At 42.4% G+C, this 21,246-nt stretch overlaps 1 protein-coding gene across 3 annotated transcripts in view; it reads right to left on the bottom strand.

Moving 5' to 3' along the window:
• The window catches only part of KATNBL1 (katanin regulatory subunit B1 like 1), a 51,435-nt gene that overhangs the window by 16,257 nt on the left and 13,932 nt on the right, over nt 1-21,246 (bottom strand). For all 3 annotated transcript variants that reach the window (XM_073348821.1, XM_073348823.1, XM_073348822.1), the window contains exon 2: nt 7,788-7,912. In XM_073348821.1, the coding sequence (XP_073204922.1) occupies nt 7,788-7,898 (111 nt within the window). In that variant the 5' untranslated portion in view covers nt 7,899-7,912. The remainder of the gene's footprint in view (nt 1-7,787; nt 7,913-21,246) is intronic.

The following is a 21,246-nucleotide window of genomic DNA, read 5'->3' as shown; positions in this document are numbered from 1 at the left end:
ACATCCACTTAGGGTTTGTCTACACGAACAATTAGTTTGCAACAAGCTGGGGTGTGAATATACCATACATTAGCCTGCTGTGGACTAACAGTCCCTGTGGATCCTGGTGACACGCATTAACAGTTCAGGAGTGTGCTCTGAACTAGGGCTGTAGATTAATCGCAGTTAATTCACGCGATTAACTCAAAAAAATTAGTCGCAATTAAAAAAATTAATCCCAGTTTTAATGGCACTGTTAAACAATAGAATACCAATTGAAATTTATTAAATATTTGTGGATGTTTTTCAACATTTTCTAATATATTGATTTAAATTACAACACAGAATACAAAGTGTACAGTGCTCATATTTTTATTACAAATATCTGCACCGTAAAATGATAAATAAAAGAAATAGTATTTTTCAATTCACCTCATACAAGTACTGTAGTGCAATCTCTTTATTGTGAAAGCGTAACTTACAAATGTAGGTTTTTTTGTTATATAACTGCACTCAAACACAAAACAATGTAAAACTTCAGAGCTTACAAGTCCACTCAGTCCTACTTCTTATTCAGCCAATCGCAAAGATAAACAAGGTCGTTTACATTTGCAGGAGATACTGCTGCCTGCTTCTTATTTACAATGTCATCTGAAAGTGAGAACAGGTATTTGCATTGCACTTCTATAGCCGGCATTGCAAGGTATTTTTGTGCCGGATATGCTAAACATTCCTATGCCCCTTCATGTTTTGGCCACCATTCCAGAGGACATGCTTCCATGCTGATGACGTTTGTTTAAAAAAAAAAAAAAAGTCAGTTACTTTTTCTGTAACTGGTGTTCTTCGAGACTGTCCATTCCGTATTAGGTGTGTGCGCTCGCCACATGCACCAGTGCCGGAAGTTTTTCCCTTAGCAGTATCTGTAGGGGACTGGCTCTGGCACCCTCTGCACTGACACCCACATGGCGCGGTATAAGGGGCGCTATTGGCTCCACCCACCCTCAGTTCCTTCTTGCTGGAAACTCCGACAGTGGGGAAGGAGGTTAAAGGAGGACGGGTTGTGGAACGGACATGAGCAACACATCTCGAAGAACATCAGTTACGGAAAAGGTAACTGTCTTTTTTTCTTCGAGTGCTTGCTCATTAGGTGACTCCCAAGCAGTACCCCTGGAGGCGGGTAGGATTTTGTGAACATGTAGATTGCAAAACAGCTCTGCCGAAGCCAGTGTCGGCCTGCTGAGTGATGGCATAATGTGCCATGAACATGTGTACAGAGGACCACGTCGCAGCTCTATAGATGTCCTGGATAGTGTTGTGCGCCAGGAAGGCCACTGAGTGGGCTCTGACAATCGGCAGTGGCTGGACCCCCACCAGATCGTAACAGGACTGTATGCAAGATGTGATCCAGCTGGAAATCCTCTGCGAGGACACCGGAAGGCCCTTCATGCTATACTCCGTGGTGAGCTGGAGCCAGTTCTCGTGAACCAGTTGTTAAATTTTGAAGCTGGTTTAGAACCGATTGTTAAAGAATACAAGGAACCAGACAGTGTGCTGTGAGGCAACTAGAAAGTTTTTGAATGCTGTAACAAGAAAACACTTAAGCACATGGTTAACTTTAGGCAATTTTTACTCACCCGGTGGCGCTCCGGGTCTTCAACAGCACTTTGGCGGCGGGTCCTTCAGTGCCACCAAAGACCCGGTGTGACTGAAGAAACCGGTTCTTCAGCTTTTGGCAGCTCATCACTGCCTATCCTCTGTGGTGATGAAGAGCTGAGTCAACTTATGGAAAGGCTTGGTATGCTCTAGGTAAAAAGCCAGGGCCTTTTGGACATTCGGGGCGTGCAGCCACCTCTCCTCACTGGTCTTGTGTGGCTTAGGACAAAACACCGAGAGGAAGATGTCCTGGTAGATACCACCTTCCACAGGAAGGCTGGGTGGGGCCTCAACTGGACCTTGTCCTTGTAGAAAACTGTATATGGCAGTTCTGAGATCAAGACTTTAATCTCAGACACTCGCCTTGCCGATGTCACTGCCACCAGGAAAGCAACCTTCCATGACAGGTGGGAAAGGGAGCAGGAGCCCAGTGGCTCAAAGGGCAGGCCTGTGAGCCTGGAGAGGACCAAGTTAAGATCCCACTGTGGGACGGGTTCGTACCTGCGGAAAGAATCTCTCAAGGCCTCTCAAGAATCTGACTGTCACGTCATGAGAAAACACTGTTTGGCCCTGTATTGGCGGGTGAAAAGCGGAGATGGCTGAGAGATGCACTCTAATGGAAGTGTGTGCCAGACCCTGGTTCCTGAGATGAAACAGACTATATGGAAGAGTGCAAGGGAGAGATGCCATGCTTGGACACCCAGCAGGAAAACGCTGTCTATTTGGCCAGGTAAGTCACTCTGGTTGAGGGTTTCCTACTCCTTGGGAGGACCTGTTGGACTTCATCCGAGCAGATCTGCTCCTCCAGGTTCAGCCAAACAGCATCCACGCCGAGAGGTAGAGGAACACGAGGCTGGGGTGCAAGAGCCGACCTGGTCCTGTGATAGCAGATCTGGTCAGTTGTGCAGGGGCCGCTGTCAGGTTCATGAGCATGCCAAACCAGTGCTGGCCAGGCCAGGCCGGGGCAATCATGATAACCAGCCTGAGCAGGATCAGCCCCACAAACAAGCCAAGGGCTATAAGCGCAACCCGAGCCACCCGCCTCTGCCCTCTGCTCAGTCAGGCTCGACCTGTGACAAGCAAGGGGCCAAACAGTCCTTTTGAGAGTGCACCCGAGGGCGACCTACCAGACTTTTCCCCAGATTCATCTTTCCCTGTGTTCTCCAACTGCCTTTCCCTCCTCCTCCCTGCCTGGAGGGCTATAACTTTGGACCGCTGGGTCCTCAGTACAGTGGAGCAGGGTTAATTCCTCCAGTTCCTTTCTGCTCCCCATCCCCTTCCCCCCACCTTCCCCATCCCTCTTCAGGGACCCCTCTCATGAGAGTCTCCTCCTCCAGTTTACAGTGGGCCCCCCGACACTACCAGTTTGCAGTCCTCCCGTTTGGCGTAGCGACAGCACCAAGAGTGTTTGCCAGATCCATGTCGGTGGTCAGGGGTGGCGAGTTGTATGGGCCCGTGGTGCCCAGGCTCCAGCAAATTCAGGGCCCAGGGGGCCGGGCTCCACCAATTTTCAGGGCTGAATCTCTCCCCCAACCCTGCCTGCCGCCCCCGCGCACCTCCCCCAAGTGTCCCTGCCTGCCCTGGCTTGCCCCCAGCCCTCTCCTTTTGGTAATGGAAGGTAGGAGATAGTCCCCTCACATTCTTCTTCGGTTTCATGACCATGGAGGGAGACCGATGCTGGCTCGTGAACGGTGCCAGCGGAGCACTGTGTATGGAGGCAACGGTGCTCGGTGCGGAGTCAGACTGCCTGAGTGAGTGCTGACTCCATTAGGAGGGCCCTTAGGCAATTTTCACACTCCTTCTTCATCCTAGGTTAAAGGACTTGCAAATATGACACTTGTCGCTTATGTGCCCCTTGCCTAAGCACCTCAGGCAGCTGATATATGGATTCCTGATGGGCATAGGCCATTTACAGCAAACACAGGTCTCAAAGCCCGGGGCATGCCCACTCCCCTGGCTGAGACCTGTCTAGGACTACGAAGACTTAAACTACTACTAAGGGTAACTAACTGTAACAGTAACTATCTACAACTATACTACAAGTTCTACAGAGTCTGCGCAAACAGAGAATGAGACAACGCTAGCCGAAGCAGCAGATGTTCCAGCACCATCACTAGCAGCAAGAAGGAACTGAGTGTGGGGGAAGCCAGCGGTGCCTCTTATACTGCGCCATGCAAGTGCCACTCCAGGGGTGCCACAGCCAGTCCCCTACAGATACTGCTAAGGGAAAAACTTCTGGCACCAGTGCATGTGGCGAGCACACACACCTAATATAGAATGGACATGAGCAAACACTCGAAGGAAAAGAATACATTAATTAAATTTTGACTGAGCTCCTTGGGGGAGAATAGTATGTCTCCTGCTCTTCTTTTACCCACATTCTGTATTTAATATTATTAGCAGTCTCAGATGATGAGCCAGCATATGTTGTTCATTTTAAGAAAATTTTCACAGCAGATCTGACAAAAACGCAAAGAAGGTACCAATGTGAAATTTCTAAAGATAGCTACAGCACTTGACCCAAGGTTTAAGAATTTGAAGTGCCTTTCAAAATCTGAGAGGGATGAGGGTGGGAGCATGCTTTCAGAAATCTTAAAAGAGCAACGTTCCGATGTGGAAACTACAGAACCCGAACCACCAAAAAAGAAAACCAACCTTCTTCTGATGGCATCTGACTCAGATGATGAACGTGAACATACGTTGGTCTGCACTGCTTTGGATAGTTATCGAGCAGAATCCGTCATCAGCATATTCTTGTTTCCGTTAGCTACCCTGCCACTGTCCTCAAGCTCCTTATTAAAAACTAAGGCAAAGTATTTGTTTAGGGGTTGGGCCATACCTAGATTATCTTTCATCTCCACCCCATCCTCAGTGTTTTGGGGTCCCACTTCTTTCCTTGTTTTCTTTTTTTTACTATTGATTTTAATTTCATTTGCAAGGTCTAGCTCTACCTGGCTTTTGGCAGTTCTCAATTTCTCTCTATACTTTCTGGCCTCCAAAAGGTAGCTTTACCTGCTTATCCACACCTTCTTCCATTCATTGCTGGCATTCTGCTTTCTCTTGTTTGAAATGTTTGTTCATCTAGGTTGATCAGCAGCCCTTCCCTATGAATATTTTTCCTTTGCTTGGGATGCAGGCTCCAGATAGTATCTGCATCTTTAAATCAAAGTTGCAGAAACTAAATGCTAAGCCTCCTCCACATTCAGATCCTTGAGTTCTTCAGTCCAATCCACTTCCCTAACTGATTTCCTTACATTTTTAAAGTTTGCCCTTTTGAAATCTAGGACCCTAGTTGCAGTCCTATTTTTGTTTATTCTTCCATTTAGTTTAAACCAAATGAATTCATGATCACTTGAACCAAGAATGTCCTCACTACTTACCAATATTAAATCTAAAATGGTATCACCTCTTGTTAATTCAGTGAGTACTTAGTGAACAAAGCTATTGGCTATCACCTCCAGCAATATCTGGGCTCTACCATTAGTAGCACTTGTCCTCCAATCTCTATCTGGGAAATTAAAGTCTCCCATAATCACAAAATTCCCAGTAATATTTTTTTAATTAAAATATTTAACCATATCCAGATTGGATACTGGGGGTCTGTAGCAAACCCCAAGCACCATGCCAGGGAGAGGCTCTTCCTTTTTTTTCCGCAAAGTGATTGTGTCCCAGACTCTGTTTTATCCATTCCATCACTTCTAATTTCTTTACAGTCTACCTAGCCATTAATATACAATGCTACTCCATCACCTTTACTTTTATTTCTGTCTTTCCTGAAAGCACATCCCCTTAAATACCTGTATTCCAGTCATGACTGTCCACTGTTTCTTCATTATCCCTCTGTCATCTGGTTTCACTTCCCACACCAGTATTCTAGTTCCTCCATTTTGTTACCAGGTTTCTTGCATTCGTGTACAGACTTCTTAGTTATTCCTGCTTGGCTTCCACCCAGATTTTTCAGCTGATTAAGTACAGTCACTTTCCTGACAGTATCTTCTACCTGATATGGTCTTCGGTATTGGCACCATGTTTCTTCTGTTGTCCATTCTCCTATGAAATGATCTTCCTTTTCCATTGCTGTATTCTTTGTTACTTGATTTTCCTCCTGCTCAATATTAGAATCAGGTGTGGAGACTACATGAACATCTCCCCTCTCCCGCAAATTCCTAGGTTAAAGCTCTTTTAAAATCAGTTGTGGCTTCCAATGGCAGAACATCTACAAGCTCTCCTTACAGCACCAATGCCTGAGCTACTGACAAGTTGATCATCAGTTTTATCTCGCTTACGCTCTCCTCCTCCAGGGACGGATAGAATCCCATTGAAATTTACCTACGCTTCCACTTCTTTAAGCGACTTCTCCCGCCTGGCGTAGTCTTCTTTGATGGATCCCAGGGAGAATGGAGCAGTCTCATTTGTTTCCATATGAAGGACAATCAGTGGATTGTTTCCTACTCCTATTAGGATCTTCTTCAGCCTCAGGTTCACATCCCACACCTTAGTTCCCAGCAGACAACACACCCTTCTTTTCTCCAGATCAGCTCTGGTGTCAAGCCTGCCTCTTCTTCTTAGTAGGCAGACCCCAGTCATGTAGACCTGCCTCTTCCTGGTGTTGGTGCAAGTCTCTGGCCTTCCACCATTTGTTCTTTCTGGATACAGTCTTCTTGTCTTTTATACAATCATCTGCAAGTCATCCTCTATTCTCCTGGGGCTCCAAACTCCGCCTCTCTTCTTGTAGGACTAGCCACTCTTTTCTTCTTTCTTGCTCTCTCATCGTCTGCTGTGCCCCTTCATTTTCCAGCTTAGCACAACTGTTCATCAGCTCTATTTCTCCTTTGCTAACAGGTCTTTTCCTCTGCCTTGTTCTCATAGTCACATACTTCCACTGGCCACTTTCCTCATCCAGCAGTCTACCCTCATAGTTCTATGGTTCAGCATGCATCTGCAAGTCTTGTGTTTTCCCTTCAGCCTCTTCTCTCCTTCCCATCATCATTTGCTCAAATCCCCTTCAAAACTCAACCATAGTTTCTAGCTGCATCGCCAACCCTTGGATATTCTCTTCCATTGCATCATCTATCTGCTGGCACTTCATACAAATAAAGCAACTTTCAGGTACCCTCTCCAGAATAATGTACATCCTGCGACTTTCATGTAGTCATCTTCTCTCTTCATTTCGATAGAATTGATATTCCCCTTTTGTGTCCAGCCTGAAAAGCGTGGTGGAACATATCTCAGTGTTTGGGTGAGATGATGTCAGGAAACTGGCTGAGACTCAATCCAGATGAGACGACAACGGATTACGGTGGTTTGGGAAAAAACAGCCAGATGATATCTAAGGTGATTCCCACTCTCCTAGTTGAAGGTTTATGTCTAATTTGTTTTAGAAGTTTTTGACTTGAGGTCTGTTTAGATTCCCAGCTGCTTTTAGATGATCAAATTGCAGCAGTAACCAGAGGACTGCTTTCTTCCAGGCAGGTCCAGATGCTAACTTTGCTGTCAATGCCCTTCTCATCTCTAGATCGAACTATTGCAGAACCCTACATAGTGCTGCATCTTAGCTTCAGCTTCTGAATAGCTCTACTGTACAATGTGGTGGCAAACTTGTTTAAGCTCCACAGTTTGCACTGGTACCTTTTGGCTTCTGGGTTTTATTTAAGGTGTTTTGGACTGCCAAAACCCTATTTAAGAGACTGGTTCTCTTTCCATGCAATACTACCTTGATCAGTGGATGTTGTTTAAGCTGGAGCTTTCTTGGTTTTATAAGAGTCTCCAGTGGTAGGAATCTCCACGAGGGCCCTCAGCTTTGGAGTTACTCCCCCATCTTGGTGGGAAGAGCACAAATTTATTGACTTTCATTTAATACTGCAAAACCCATCTTTTCATACAGGCATCTGGAGAGGGCTGAGGTGATTGGGGCTTGGGGTTTCTTTTGAGTTTCTCAGCATAGGGAGATTGTGATTTTGTAATAGTGTCTTGTTAGCTAGCTGTTTTGTATTTGCTGCTTTTTTTTGTTATGACTATGCATTATAACCTTGGGACAAAAATCTCTGCCTTGATTTAGTTTATTTAAAGTTACAGCTAAATTAACTAGCATCAAATTTATAGTTTTAGGTAAATAAGTTTACCTGAGGAAATAGTAACAAAGTAAATAAACTTACCTCCTTCATGTTCTTATTAGTGGAATGAGAGATCCTTTTTCTGAGATCAATGTGATGGCCCTTGGTATGCAACAGGTTCCATTTTCTAACATTGTGGGCTTCAGATGCCATAATCTCCTAAATCCCTAGTTTTCAAGACAATTTACAAATTAGGGAATTGAATTTTTAAACATCAGTGAATTTTAAAAATTCAGTTTTTTTACCTACAGATCTTAGAGATTGTTAAGACAAATTAAAATAACTATACAAATCCACAAAACATTCTGGGTAATTTACAAAATGTAGGGGTGCCATTATTTAGCAGACATTAAAGTGAGGTCTTATCACGGGTGGCAGTCATGGAGAACATTTGAAGTTCCACCCTTCGTCTACTTGTTTTGCAAGCATTTAGTGGGAGGAACCTTATCTAAGGCACTTGGGAGATTGGTGCTGCCATACAAAACAACAAACTTCGGATAAACACCTTGCAACAATAAGTAATTAACAAAACTGCATGGCTAATATTTCATGAAAAAAAGTGTTAATTTGATTTCAAACTAGTTAATCATTTCTGCTACAAGCTCACAGGGCTACCATCTAGAAGAAAATCTAAACAATTCTACCAGGAAAGAAAACACAGACAGCAATTGGATGCAAGAGATTCAGAAGGGAAAAATGAACATCTAACCTGTATGCAAGAGGGAAGACAAAATGGGGGGTGTGGGGTGAGTGGAGGTGAAGGAGAAAGCTTGGTAGGGTCAAAATGTAAGTCACCCATAACAAAGACCTACCCAGATTTGGTAGGTAGGTGCCAGCTTCAAGTTCACTGATCTTTCAAATCTTTTCATTACTAGTTTTTAGCATGCAACATTAGGTTATAAATGGACACTGGGGGTAATTCGTTTAATTTAAAACCTATAGCTTTCCTCCCCATACATTGCCTAGAAGAACATGCCAACTGTAGAGAGATGCAAGTATTTGTCGGTAATAAGTACAATAGCCAAACGGTTCCGTAGAAAGTGCTTATCAGGTATGTTTAAATTTTTACTTGTTGCATACAATATTACAGAAAAATGACAAGTGTATTATGAATAGGACACCACATCGAAAAAATCCATGAACCAGAGAATGTGGTATTTATCTACACACGGAAAATCCACTGCAGAAGAATGCATTCATAAGATTACAATATCTTACGGTATGTTAGATACCAGCCCATAAGAAGAACTTTACTGTTTAAACAAACTGAAGTTCTAATGATTAAACAAACAAGTATTAAAAATATGATAGGAAATTAGTTTATATGTTCATAAAACATTACAATCAATATCTTTGTTAGCAGCTTCAACAGAGAAAGCTCAAGGCTACTCTCCCCCTTCACCCTTAGAAGGCAGTCTGTAGATCGGGGTTGGCAAACTACTGCCCATGGGTTGGATCTGACCCACCAGCCGTTTTAATCTGGCCCTCGAGCTTCCGATGGGAAGCAGCGTCAGGGCCACTCCACGCGGCTCCTGGAAGCAGCAGCATTTACCCCCTATGGCTCCTATGTGTAGGGACAGCCACCTATGGCTCCTATGAGTAGGGGCAAGAACTGCAGCCAATGGGAGCTTCAAGGGCAGCAGACGGGTCAGCATGCAGCAGAGATGTCTGGCCTCGCCTCCGTGTAGGAGCTGGAAGGGGGCGGGGCATGCCGCTGCTTCCGGGAGCCACTTGAGATAAGCACTGCCCAGAGCCTGCACCCCATAGCCATCCCACCGCACCTCAACCCTGTGTTCCAGCCCAGAGCACCCTCCTACACCCTAAAGTCCTCATCTCCAGCCCCACCCAAGAGCCTGCATCCCCAGCCACAGCCCTCACCCCCTCCCACACCCCAAGCCCAATTTCGTGAGCATTCATGGACCGCCATACAATTTCTATACCCAGATGTGGGCCTTGGGCCAAAAAGTTTGCCCATCCCTGCTGTAGATGAAGGTTGAAATGCTGTGGCAAGGTAGACTGGTGAAGTTTGGACGTATACTGTTTGCACAGTACCCATTCTAGAGATAAACTGAGATCTGCGTGTGGCACCATTCAATAAAATTAAATTAAGACTCGCCTCTGCTGTGATGCCTACAAACCTATGACAGCTGACGATACGTGGGCAGGAGGTGAGCTGCGACTACTGCTTACTCTGGAAAAACTTGCTTGTTTCACTGTTAGATGTGAACATGAGCATCTTTGTTCATTATGTAATCTATTCCTGACAGTATTCTTTCATAAAAATGGTGTAATAAAATTAGCAATAATTAGATATTGCATTTAAATATTCTGTTCAGTAGTAGTAGTGCCTTTTACATTACCTGTTATGTAAATGTATATGTAACATGCAAAAATTAAAGATATAAGAAAGCCACCAGTGGCACAGTTAGAAATGAATGCCCTACAGCATAAACCTAATTAAGTAGTCTAAAATCAATCATAACGGTACTATATGCTTGATCAATAAAAAAAACAAAACAAAAAAAAAAAACAAAAAAAACCCCCACCCAACACACAAGCTCTGTGAAAGCTGTTGATACAATAGCACAGGGATTGGCAACCTTTGGCATGCGGCCCGCCAGGGTAAGCTCCCTGGTGGGCCGAGCCAGTTTGTTTACCTGCTGGATCCACAGGTGGGAGCTGGCAGGTAAACAAACTGGCCCGGCCTGCCCGGGGGCTTACCCTGGCAGGCCATGTGCCAAAGATTGCCGATCCCTGCAACAGCATATCAGTTTGGTCAATGACATCACAGTGCCATTGAAGTAGGAAGATAATCTGGGGATATCCAGGAAAATTCATCTGAAATAACTAAGGGTGTGAATCTGAAGTGGATTAATTAGACCACATTAAATCACGGTGTGAACACCCTCACTCAGGGCATGTCTACATTTACCTCCGGAGTGATCAATCCAGAGGGGGTCGATTTATTGCGTCTAGTGAAGATGCGATAAATCGACCGCCGAGCGCTCTCCCGTCGACTCCAGTACTCAACCGGAGCGAGAAGCTCAGGCAAAGTCAATGGGGGAGCGACAGCAGTTGACCTACCGCAATAAGTAGATCTAAATACATCAACTTCAGCTACATTATGCACATAGCTGAAGCTGCCTAACTTAGACCGACTCCCACCCCCACCCCTCCCAGTGTAGACCAGGCTTCAGAATTAAAGAGCCTTAATTCAGTTTAGCTTCAGTCACTTTGTTATTCACTTCATACCCCTAGTTATTTCAGATTAACTTTCTTGGGTGTTCCCATGTAGGTAAGCCATGTAATAACATATGCCAAATCTCTGGGTTAGGGAATGAAGTTCAGCAGTAAAATGAAAAATAAACAGTTTGCTCCAGAAAACAACTGACCACCTCATAGTAATAATGGATCAACTTTCCATACTGAAAGATTTGCTGAAGGTTAATTTTTAAAAGAAAAAAAAAGTAAGCAAAAATAAAAAAACATTCATCCAATAAAAACTGTCACTTTTAATAGTGTTACATAGAGAATGAGCTCCACTAACACTTTGTTTATAAATTACCACAGTAGAATCCATAAATACATCTTGAATAAATGGAACATTTCTCAGTTGCCAGCCTTTAGCCATTGTTTTTGAATTGCATTAATTGGGAATTTTATTTAATTATAATTCTGCATCTTCCTTTTGAGATGATCATATATTTATAAGTGATCTCTTGCTACCATAAATCTACTTTCTGGACCTTTTTACAGTTATAAAACTGCTCCAGTGTGAAGTCTGGAATACGTCTGTGCAGAGAATCATGTTTTTTGAAGCTAGATGTTAAAAAAAAAAATGCTACTTAGAAACAAAACTTAGGTCAGGGTTTTTAAGGGACTTTGGTGCTTGTAGCAAATTCTTAAAGCTAATCAATTTTCAGGATACTCATCTGATAAGAATTAAAGATTTTACAATAATATCTGTACAAAGACAAGTATGTTGATACTCCAAACATCTAACTTTTCACCATACTTACTTGCAGGTCCTGCTCAGGTGCGATATTACCCAAGTGGACTACTCACAGACGGAATATCAGGGTTGGAAGGGACCTCAGAAGGTCATCTAGTCCAACCCCCTGCTCAAAGCAGGGCCAATCCCCAAACTTTGCCCCAGATCTCTAAGTGGCCAGTTATTCCAAAACTAAGAAATATTTACACAACTACAGCCATTCTTTAAGAACTATTAGTACCAAATGGATAATAAGAAAAACAAACATGTTCATATCAACTGAAATACTTTTATAATACATACAAAATGTTAATGACCATAATTTGTCTATTCATGTCTCTTAATAATTAGGAATACATACGTTTTAGAACAAAATATTTAAAAGAGGAATGGGTTCCTTCACTTACACACTAAAATCCAAGTTCAAGGTTCTGTTCTCCTGTAAAATCTGACAGCCTCAAAACAAGCATAAGAAATGCAGGCTCTCTTCTGTTTATGCTGCCACTAATTTTTACAAGAAAGGCATGCAACTGTACATGTAGGCCATGGCAAGCTTCTCCATTAAAGTATATTTATTTGTAATCTTAAAATGATACTTGTGGTTTGGATTAAGATATTAAGCCATTTTTTGCAACTGTGCTTTTAAAAGAAGAAATTCATTTCACCTTTAATCTAAGAACATGTTTACCTCGGTTGCAGTTCAACAGTGCAATTGTTCCAATAGACCAAACGATGTCTCAATTCTTTGATGAACAACTCATTCATTAAATAGAAAAAAAACCCCGAAAAAAATCCAAAACAAACCCACATAGCCCCTGCTTTGCCCCCCTCCCTCCCCACCTTCAGTGTGGATCTTTGGAATGCTTAAAATTTAAATCTAAAATGACCAAACAACATACTTTTACCACTTTTAGTTAATGCTTACTATTCCATTACTCTTCAGGAGGTAGCTAGTTCGATGCTCAAGTCACTGCTACTACAATTATCTTGTACAGAATTAGTTTTATGTTTTGATACATCATTTAGAAGGGTCACAGACAACAGTTTGGAATCTAGACACTTGGATGATTTTTAAATGTTCCCTTTGTGACTAGAGAGCAGCTGAGTCTTATTAGTTCAAAACAGTAACTTGCACAGGAGAACATAATAAATTAAGATTGATGGAAGTTACATGCAAGTGTTAGGGAGAGAGCACACTTAAATTTGAAAGCATTATCTTATTTGATCTATGCAAACCTTTCATAATAAAAGCTGAACCCCATCTAAAGTTGAGTTTTATTAATGTAGAACTAAACTAGGGCGACCAGAGGGCAAGTGTGAAAAATCTGGACGGGGGTGGGGGGTAATAGATGCCTATATAAGAAAAAGCCCCCAAAATCGGGACTGTCCCTATAAAATCGGGACATCTGGTCACCCTAAACTAAACACTAGTGCACAAGCCTATAGAGTGATGGATGACTGTCAACCTCTCTTTCCTCATGTGGGACACCATCCCCCCCTAAGTTTTCTGCTATCTTGAACAGAGAGAAGGGGTAATGGGCAGGAGCCTGAAGCCAATGTATTCTGGGGCATAAGAACTCAGAATAAGGTACTGGAAGCCCACAGCAGGGTTTCACTCCCATTCCTGTCAAATGAGGGCATCAGCAGGAAATCTACTCTTAGAAAGATCTTTTCAATTTGGGGCAGGGGGGTAAGGAAGGTACAGGAGTAGAAAGAGGAATAAGTGGCTTTACCTTGCAGGTTACTGGAAGTCCACATTTTGGGGACAGGAGGTAGTCAGATCCCAGCCATGGCTTTGGTTCTGAAGCGTATAAGAAATTAAGCAGCTTGGGCACAGTTTCACATACTTAGTCTATTCAGTAAAACTCTAAGGATGTGATCCTAAACAGAAATGGTATCCACCAAACTAATCACATTTCCAAGTTCTACATAGTTCAATTTATCAAACATTGCCTCTCTCCATCAGTGAGTGTTTTTGATCTAAAACTTTGCCTTGGCATTTTACCCAAGTTGGTAAGTGTCTGTGATCTAGCCAAAATTATCTGACATGTAAAGAAATAAAAAAATATTTATTGCTTTCCCCCCTTTTTACAATTAGATTTCAGGTACTGTCTATTCTGCTTTACATGAAAGACTATGGATAACTGGAAAGCTAGTAGGTGTAAATATTGGAAAATGAACGAGTTTATGACAGACAATATGCAAATGAAACCTGATTAACTGAATGGGGAGTAATTTTTATTCTCACCATTAAAGGTTCAGTTTTGTTTCTGGAAACACTGACATCTGAAACAACTGTAAGAAAGCCTCTTTGTTAAAGATTCAAAACCCTCACTTCTTCAGTTAAAGGCTAGAAAAGCTCACAAACCCACCTGAAAGCAAGGAGGCATTCTCTAGCAAAACTAAGACTGCCAGAGTATACATGTCAGATATTTCTAGGGTTAAAAACCAGAGAGTTTTTTATTCTGAGGTGGGCAAGAAGTCGTTCTGCGCTTCCTTTATACATCACAAACCAAAGGGGTATACATCCTCTTTCAGGGGCGACGGATTCTTCCTCAAAATGGGGGGGAGGGGGAGCACAAGGCACCACCCCTCCGTGCCCCAGCACTCTCCCCCTCTTCCACCCAAGGACCCGCCCAAGCTGGGCCAGGGAACCTGGGGCCCACCACCTGGCCAGGGTGGGGGGACCCTCAAGAGCAGCCGCTGACCCAGGTGGAGGGTCTGCGGCTTGCCACAGCTGACCGAGTGTCTCTTACCATGGCCCAGCTGCGGCTTCCAGCCTGCATGGGTGTGTGTGCGTGCCCACCTTGGGCGGGGGAGAGGAGGGGCAGGGGCTGGCCCATGACAAAAAGTAGGAGGGCCATGGCCCCTTGGCCTCCCCTGTTCTAGCATCCCTGTGCTCCTTACTATTCTGCAGGTCACCTTGAAAATCCACAATGAGACTTGGTCACTTCAGATATTGACAAACTAGTAATTTATTACCGAACACAAATCTCTAAGAGCACATTACATGGCTTTTTTGTATTTTACATTGTTTAGTGTCATTCCACTTAATATATTAAACCTTCATCCCTAGTTTATTTTAATCAGCAATTTCTTCTATCTTCTAAGCTTCCATTCCACTATAACATTCATAGTATCTGTTCACAAACACAAATATTCTTGTTGATTCCCCCATATTAAATCAAGTGACAGACTCCACTGAAGACCACATTAATCTTTATAAGAGTCAGATGAAAAAGTGTCATTGATTGTCACTCCTTAAGGAGAGCACAGTTTGTGGTTTGAAAGCAACTGAAAATTGTCATAGATCAGAATTCCAGTCGAGAGCATCTGGTCTTATTATTCACTTTCAGATTAAAAAGAAGAGTACAAGGAGGCTTAGAATGATCATTTTTAATTTATTGCCAAAAGAGTAACTTGTCCGGCAACCTAATTTAGCACTGCTGAATCATTTCTGCATGTTGCACTAATGCTTAAAGTGAACTCCTTTAATAATAAAAGTAACTTATCTTTGACTGACAAAATTCATAATGTTAGAGCCCAACAGCATTTCGGTTTTACAGGTATTGGTTACTGGAGATTTCTTGGTCCTTTGGATGCACATCTGTGCAGTTTTTAGGCCTTTTGTAAAGACTCGGACTATGACAATTTGTCAGCTGTGCTCAATTACGTCACACTTATGAGTCAGCTTCCTTTACTGTCTTAGGAGTATTTGGGACATCATTGGCCTATTCAGTACTAACAGTATTTTCTAAGGTGTTGTAGAAAATGCCTTTTGAATTAATGTTCATTTCTAACAGGATAAATCATAAATGTGTATGTGTGTCTAGATTTGAAAAAAATCACCACTCAATTTCAAGATTGTTTTGGGTTTATATAATATTTTTAATACTCTCTAGCTCTCACCACAGAGCAGGCAGTAGTAGTAGTAGTATTTGAGCTTCAATCTATACCCCCGACAGGCCAGCTAGCTTGTTTAAAGCACCACACTTCAGCTTCAGATTTTGCATGGATGGCGTCAGGCTCAGAGCTACACGAGTTATAACTTAAGTTAACTTTGCAGTGAAGACACACACTCTGTCAGACTGCTCACAACAGGAATAGTGCTCTGGTTCGGGTGTTAGCGTGTGGGCTAGTCTGCTGAGTTTTATACTTACTACTTATTTAACATTTGTCCAAGTCACTTGATACAGAGCATGACATTCCTAGAGGAAAGAGTCTCATACTTAAGGTACAGGACTTTGGCTTGGTCACCCTGACAAAAATGGGACTTACAATTATCTACTGGTAGAAGATGCAGCGTAGGCAGGGTTCAGGCATCTCTGGTAAAAGAGTATGTATCCATTGTGAATTATGGGTTCCCATATTTTGCCAGTGTAGACCACTTCAGAGTCCAAAAACTGAATTCTATTACAGGTTTCTGTCCAAGCCATCTTGTGCAAATCAAGAAACAAGATGCCCTGCTTACAAGTTCTAGAAGCACTTTACAAAAGTACATACCTGAAGTGCTTCACTTCACTGTTATCAGAACTTGGTATATATAAAAAACTTAGTATTTTCTACTAAAACTAGCTTATACTGCTCTTCAGAAGTTATTGTGGCTATTCCATTTGTGATTTCTGGTCACCATTTTAGCTGGAGTCAGCTGCAATAGATTTTCCCATCAATTGCTCAAATCTAAAAAGAAGCGTTTCAGATACCAATTGAAATGAACTGGAAGTCTGCAATGTGAAGATTTATCATTTAAAATTAAAACCTATGCAGATCTGACTGGGAAAAGACTAGCATACACTACTGCTACATTTGGAAGAGACTCATTTAAGTAACACGTAAGTTGGTGGATTTCAGGAGAAAACATAGTAGAAAATAAAATTAATGACGTATGTTCATCTGGATATCGAGAAAAGCATGCTCGTCCCTGAAATTTCAGACAAAAAGCCCATACAAAATCTTTACCTGTCATTTGCTTTACTATACATTTCTCAAGGTAGGCAACTGCATACTTAATTAGCTATTGGAGTTTCTCTCATTTATAAAACGTTAACTATGCTTTGCAACATATGTGAAACATTCACTTATCACATTTATAATTGACCATTTTAGTTTTGCTTAATAAAAATGGTGAGTATGGTCAACATTAAACTAAGATTCTGATGCTTGTGTATCTTACCATCTGTACACAGATAACCTGTGTGCCTCAACTGCACTTGATTATAAATAACCAATTTTAGACCTAGATTTATGTCCATTCAACACAAATTTAGTATCTATACTATTAGTGTAAATTTACATCACAAGTATTCATAATATACCAAAAGTATAAGATTCATGAAGAGTTAAGAAATGTGAGAAATCAAGATGAAACTTTGAACATGCAATTACTTCTCATGAGTAAGGGTCCGTGTTTGTCACGGAAGTCACGGATTTCGTGATTTTCCATGACTTCTGCAACAGCCCTGTGCAGCTGGCCTAGGAGCTGCCTGACCAGCTCAGGCAGCCTCCGGGTCAGTCGCGCTGGCTGCTGCTGGGGCAGTCGCTGGGCTGCCCCCCTCCCCAGCAGCAGGAGTTTGGGTGTTTGGGGGCTCAGGGCTGCTGCTTACCAGGGAGTGGGGTAGGGATGGGAGGGGGGCTCCTCTCCCTCAGTTCCCCTAGTTCCACATGCTGCCTCTGCTAGCAGCCAGGCACTGCCCCCGCATCTCTCATTGACTGCGGTTCCCAGCCAATGGGAGCTGCAGAACTGGGGCTTCAGGTGGAGGGGAGGCAGCATGTGCAGCTAGGGCTGCTGCTTACCAGGAACTGGGTAGGGAGCCTGCCCTAGCTCCATCAACCCCCCCCCTCCAGCACCCACACTCCCTGCCAGGCCATAACTCCCCCCCAGCACTTGTGCCCGACTGGGCTGCACCCCTGGCACCCCCCCGGGCCATGCCCAACTCTCCAGCACCACGGCACCCCCTGGGCTGCAACTCATCCTCCCTCCCCAGCACCCATGGCATCTCCTGGGCTGTGCCCCGTGAGTCTCCCCCCAGTTTTAGTCACAGGTATTTTTAGTAAAAGTCATAGACAGGTCACGGGCCTGTGAATTTTTGTTTACTGCCCGGGACCTGTCCATGACTTTTACTAAAAATACCTGTGACTAAAACAGCCTTACTCATAGGGTATGTGTGAGGACACACACACACACTTTAAAGATCAGGATTACATTTGGAAGGTTAAGATCTATAACAATCTGTACTTTGAGATCCAGTGTTCTATGCAATACAGTAACTCCTCACTTAACGTTGTCCCAGTTAACGTTGTTTCGTTGCTGATCAATTAGGGAACATGATTGTTTAAAGTTGTGCAGTGCTCCCTTATAACGTTGTTTGGTAGCCGCCTGCTTTGTCCACTGCTTGCAGAAAGAGCAGCCTGTTAGAGTGAGCTGGTGGGGGCTTGGAACCAGGATGGACCGACAGCCCCCAATCAGCTCCCCTAAGTTCCCTGAGCGGCATTTGCCCAGCAGGTTATCAATTGCCAGGCAGTTCAGCTGTCCCTCCCCTCAACTGCCCTCTGCCTTGGAGCTGCTCCCAGGAGCATCCTGCTTGCTGTGCAGAGGGGGAGAGGGGGAAAAGGGGTGCTAATGTCAGGGTATCTCCACAGAGCAGGGGGGACGGACAGGGCTCAGGACAGAGAGAGCTTGCTGATCTAGTTAAAAAGGCAGTGTACTTAGAGTGGGGTCAGCATACTTAAAGGGGCAATGTGCATCTCTCTCTCTCTCACACATACACACACAGTGAGTGTCTCTCTCTCTCTCTGCCATGCTGTGTCTCCTCCCTCCATTCATGCTGCCTTGTAGAGTGTGAAGCTACATTAACAACGTGTTAACTCTTGAGGGCTCAGCCAAGTACTAGTTCGTCATTTAGCAGTAAGCCATTCCCTGGGAAATATCCCACCCTCTGACTTCACCACCTCAACCAAGCTTCACAATCATCATTCCTGTATACAGTATTAAATTGTTTGTTTAAAACTTATACTATGTATATAGGTGTGTATGTATATCGTCTTTTGTCTGGCAAAAGAAAGTTTCCCTGGAACCTAACCCCATTCACATTAATTCTTATGGGGAAATTGGATTCGCTTAACATTGTTTCACTTAAAGTAGCATTTTTCAGGAATATTACTACAACATTAATTAAGGAGTTACTGTATATCAGTCCTATTACTGGAAACAGCTGGTTGCCACTTATTTGTGACTTGATAAGTGAGTCCCCTTTCATTCAGTAGAGAGTAAGTTAATCCATTCCTACAAGTCACTGAAAAAAAATTGGTTTCAGAGTAACAGCCGTGTTAGTCTGTATTCGCAAAAAGAAAAGGAGTACTTGTGGCACCTTAGAGACGAACCAATTTATTTGAGCATAAGCTTTCGTGAGCTACAGCTCACTTCATTGGATGCATACTGTGGAAAGTGTAGAAGATCTTTTTATACACACAAAGCATGAAAAAATACCTCCCCCCATCCCACTCTCCTGCTGGTAATATCTTATCTAAAGTGATCACTCTCCTTACAATGTGTATGATAATCAAGATTGAGGTGCCACAAGTACTTCTTTTCTTTTTGAAAAAAAATTAAATCTATCAGCTCACATGCTGCAGAGACTCCAACAGCTGCACTGATGAGAAAAAATATCTTCATAGCTGAGGATATTATTGATAAACCAAGGCCAGGTGCCTTGTCAGATAACTTAATAGTATAAATTTGGCGGACTGGATGTATTGTAATGTATTGCACTTATTTCTAAGCAATTATCTGAAACCAGACCACATCAGTAAAGACTGAAACTGTTACATATCAAGACCATCAACAAGCTGTCAAATGGTAATGTATATATTGATATCTCAGTCCAGTTTTGGGGGAAGTGTCCACATTACAAAAAAATGCCCAACCACAACTTTCACTTTTTTACTTCGTAACAGTGTTCTTCTGAAAGTTCCATAAAAGCACCTGCTTTAAATGAACAGAAAAAGGTACTTTTAATTTTCTTTAGCAGACCACGTAATACATTTAAGTCTTCTTTAATTCAAAGCACAGCTTATGTAAAAGGCAATTTAATCATTAGTCCATATTTTCAAAACATTAAGCTGATGAAATAACTAAAAATTCTGTGAGGTCCAGCTTCAACAGCTGCATTATTAACTTGCAGTTCTTTTGGGACAAGGTTGTAAAGATTTGGATACATGTAGAGTACTCTATAAAGAAACTATCACAGCTTTATCTGGTGGGTGTTTTTAAAACGACCAATTGAACCAAAGTACTAAAGTTCGTAAGCAAGGTGGATAAAAGTGATTTTATTTTTTTATATGAATTATAAATTTTCTTTTTTAAATAAACCTGTTTGAAATGAAATCTGAACTTAATACAAAATACTTTAAGGCCTAAATTTATAATCTCTTAAAACATTTAAATAAATAAAAAATATGTTCAATCCATGCGTCTATTAAAAAAACTTTAAGTTAAAGGCGATTTTTCTATAAAAAGAAAGAATGAGAGGAAAAACATTTAACTTTTGAGGCCAAGCTTTATAAATATAGTACAATAGGTCATGTACTGTATTAAGGGCTTGTTTTTAATAAAAATAAAATGTATATGCTAGTTTGTTTAGTTACATTCCAGGTACCATCCTAATGCAGCTTGACACAAATCATGAGCAAAACGTACTCTCTGCCAGAGAATAGGTGAGCAGAGGCATAATAGAAGGACTGCAGAGGGTTCCCTATGCAGCTGTGGGGCTGGTGACATTAGATTCCTGCAAATACAAGGTGCAGAGAAGGCGGTGGTTGCCAACTGTTACTGATGGATTATTTTTTTCATTAATTTCAACGTGTCAAGTAAAACTGACATTTACCAACTATTTAAATCAAATCCTGCAAAGCCTATTTATATAAGCCAGCAATTATTTTTGTGATCCACTCAAAATATTATTGTGTGTGTAAAACTAAACAGCATTCTTCCAAGACTTCTACCAACCTTTTGTGGCTATGCCACTTAGGAGTCATAGAATTACTCAAACAATGTTTTGGATCTGTTTACAATCTGGGACTAGCTCAATATATTAAGTCATGAATCTCACCACATGCTCATATATGGAAGGTGACCCAGGTGGATGACTGAATTAAGTATGTACAAAGAGCTTTGCTGAGGCTATAAAGGGGAGGCAGAGACTCAAAGGCTGACAAATGACAATCCACACTCTAGCCAATTATCTTTAAAGGGAAATGGGTTTATGTTAATATTTGCCAGCACTCTGACTGCTAGATTCAGGCTCTCATAGATCAGAGAAGACTGCAGTTGTTTTGATATTACTTATCTGTGACCAAGATGAAAAGGAGCACTTTTCTGTAATATTACTTTCACCTGTAATTATGTCACAGAAGCAGGTAGGGTTGTGTCCTTTTTCCTCTCACACAAAGGAGTTTGGGTTATGGGCTTTTGGTCAATTGCCTACTTCGTTCAGCATGTGCTAGTGCTTTTAA

The sequence above is a fragment of the Lepidochelys kempii genome, chromosome 6 (genome assembly GCF_965140265.1).
Source record: "Lepidochelys kempii isolate rLepKem1 chromosome 6, rLepKem1.hap2, whole genome shotgun sequence".
Lineage (NCBI taxonomy): Eukaryota > Metazoa > Chordata > Testudines > Cheloniidae > Lepidochelys > Lepidochelys kempii.
Note: the sequence above shows the minus strand (reverse complement) of the source record. Positions and strands in the feature narration are given on the sequence as shown.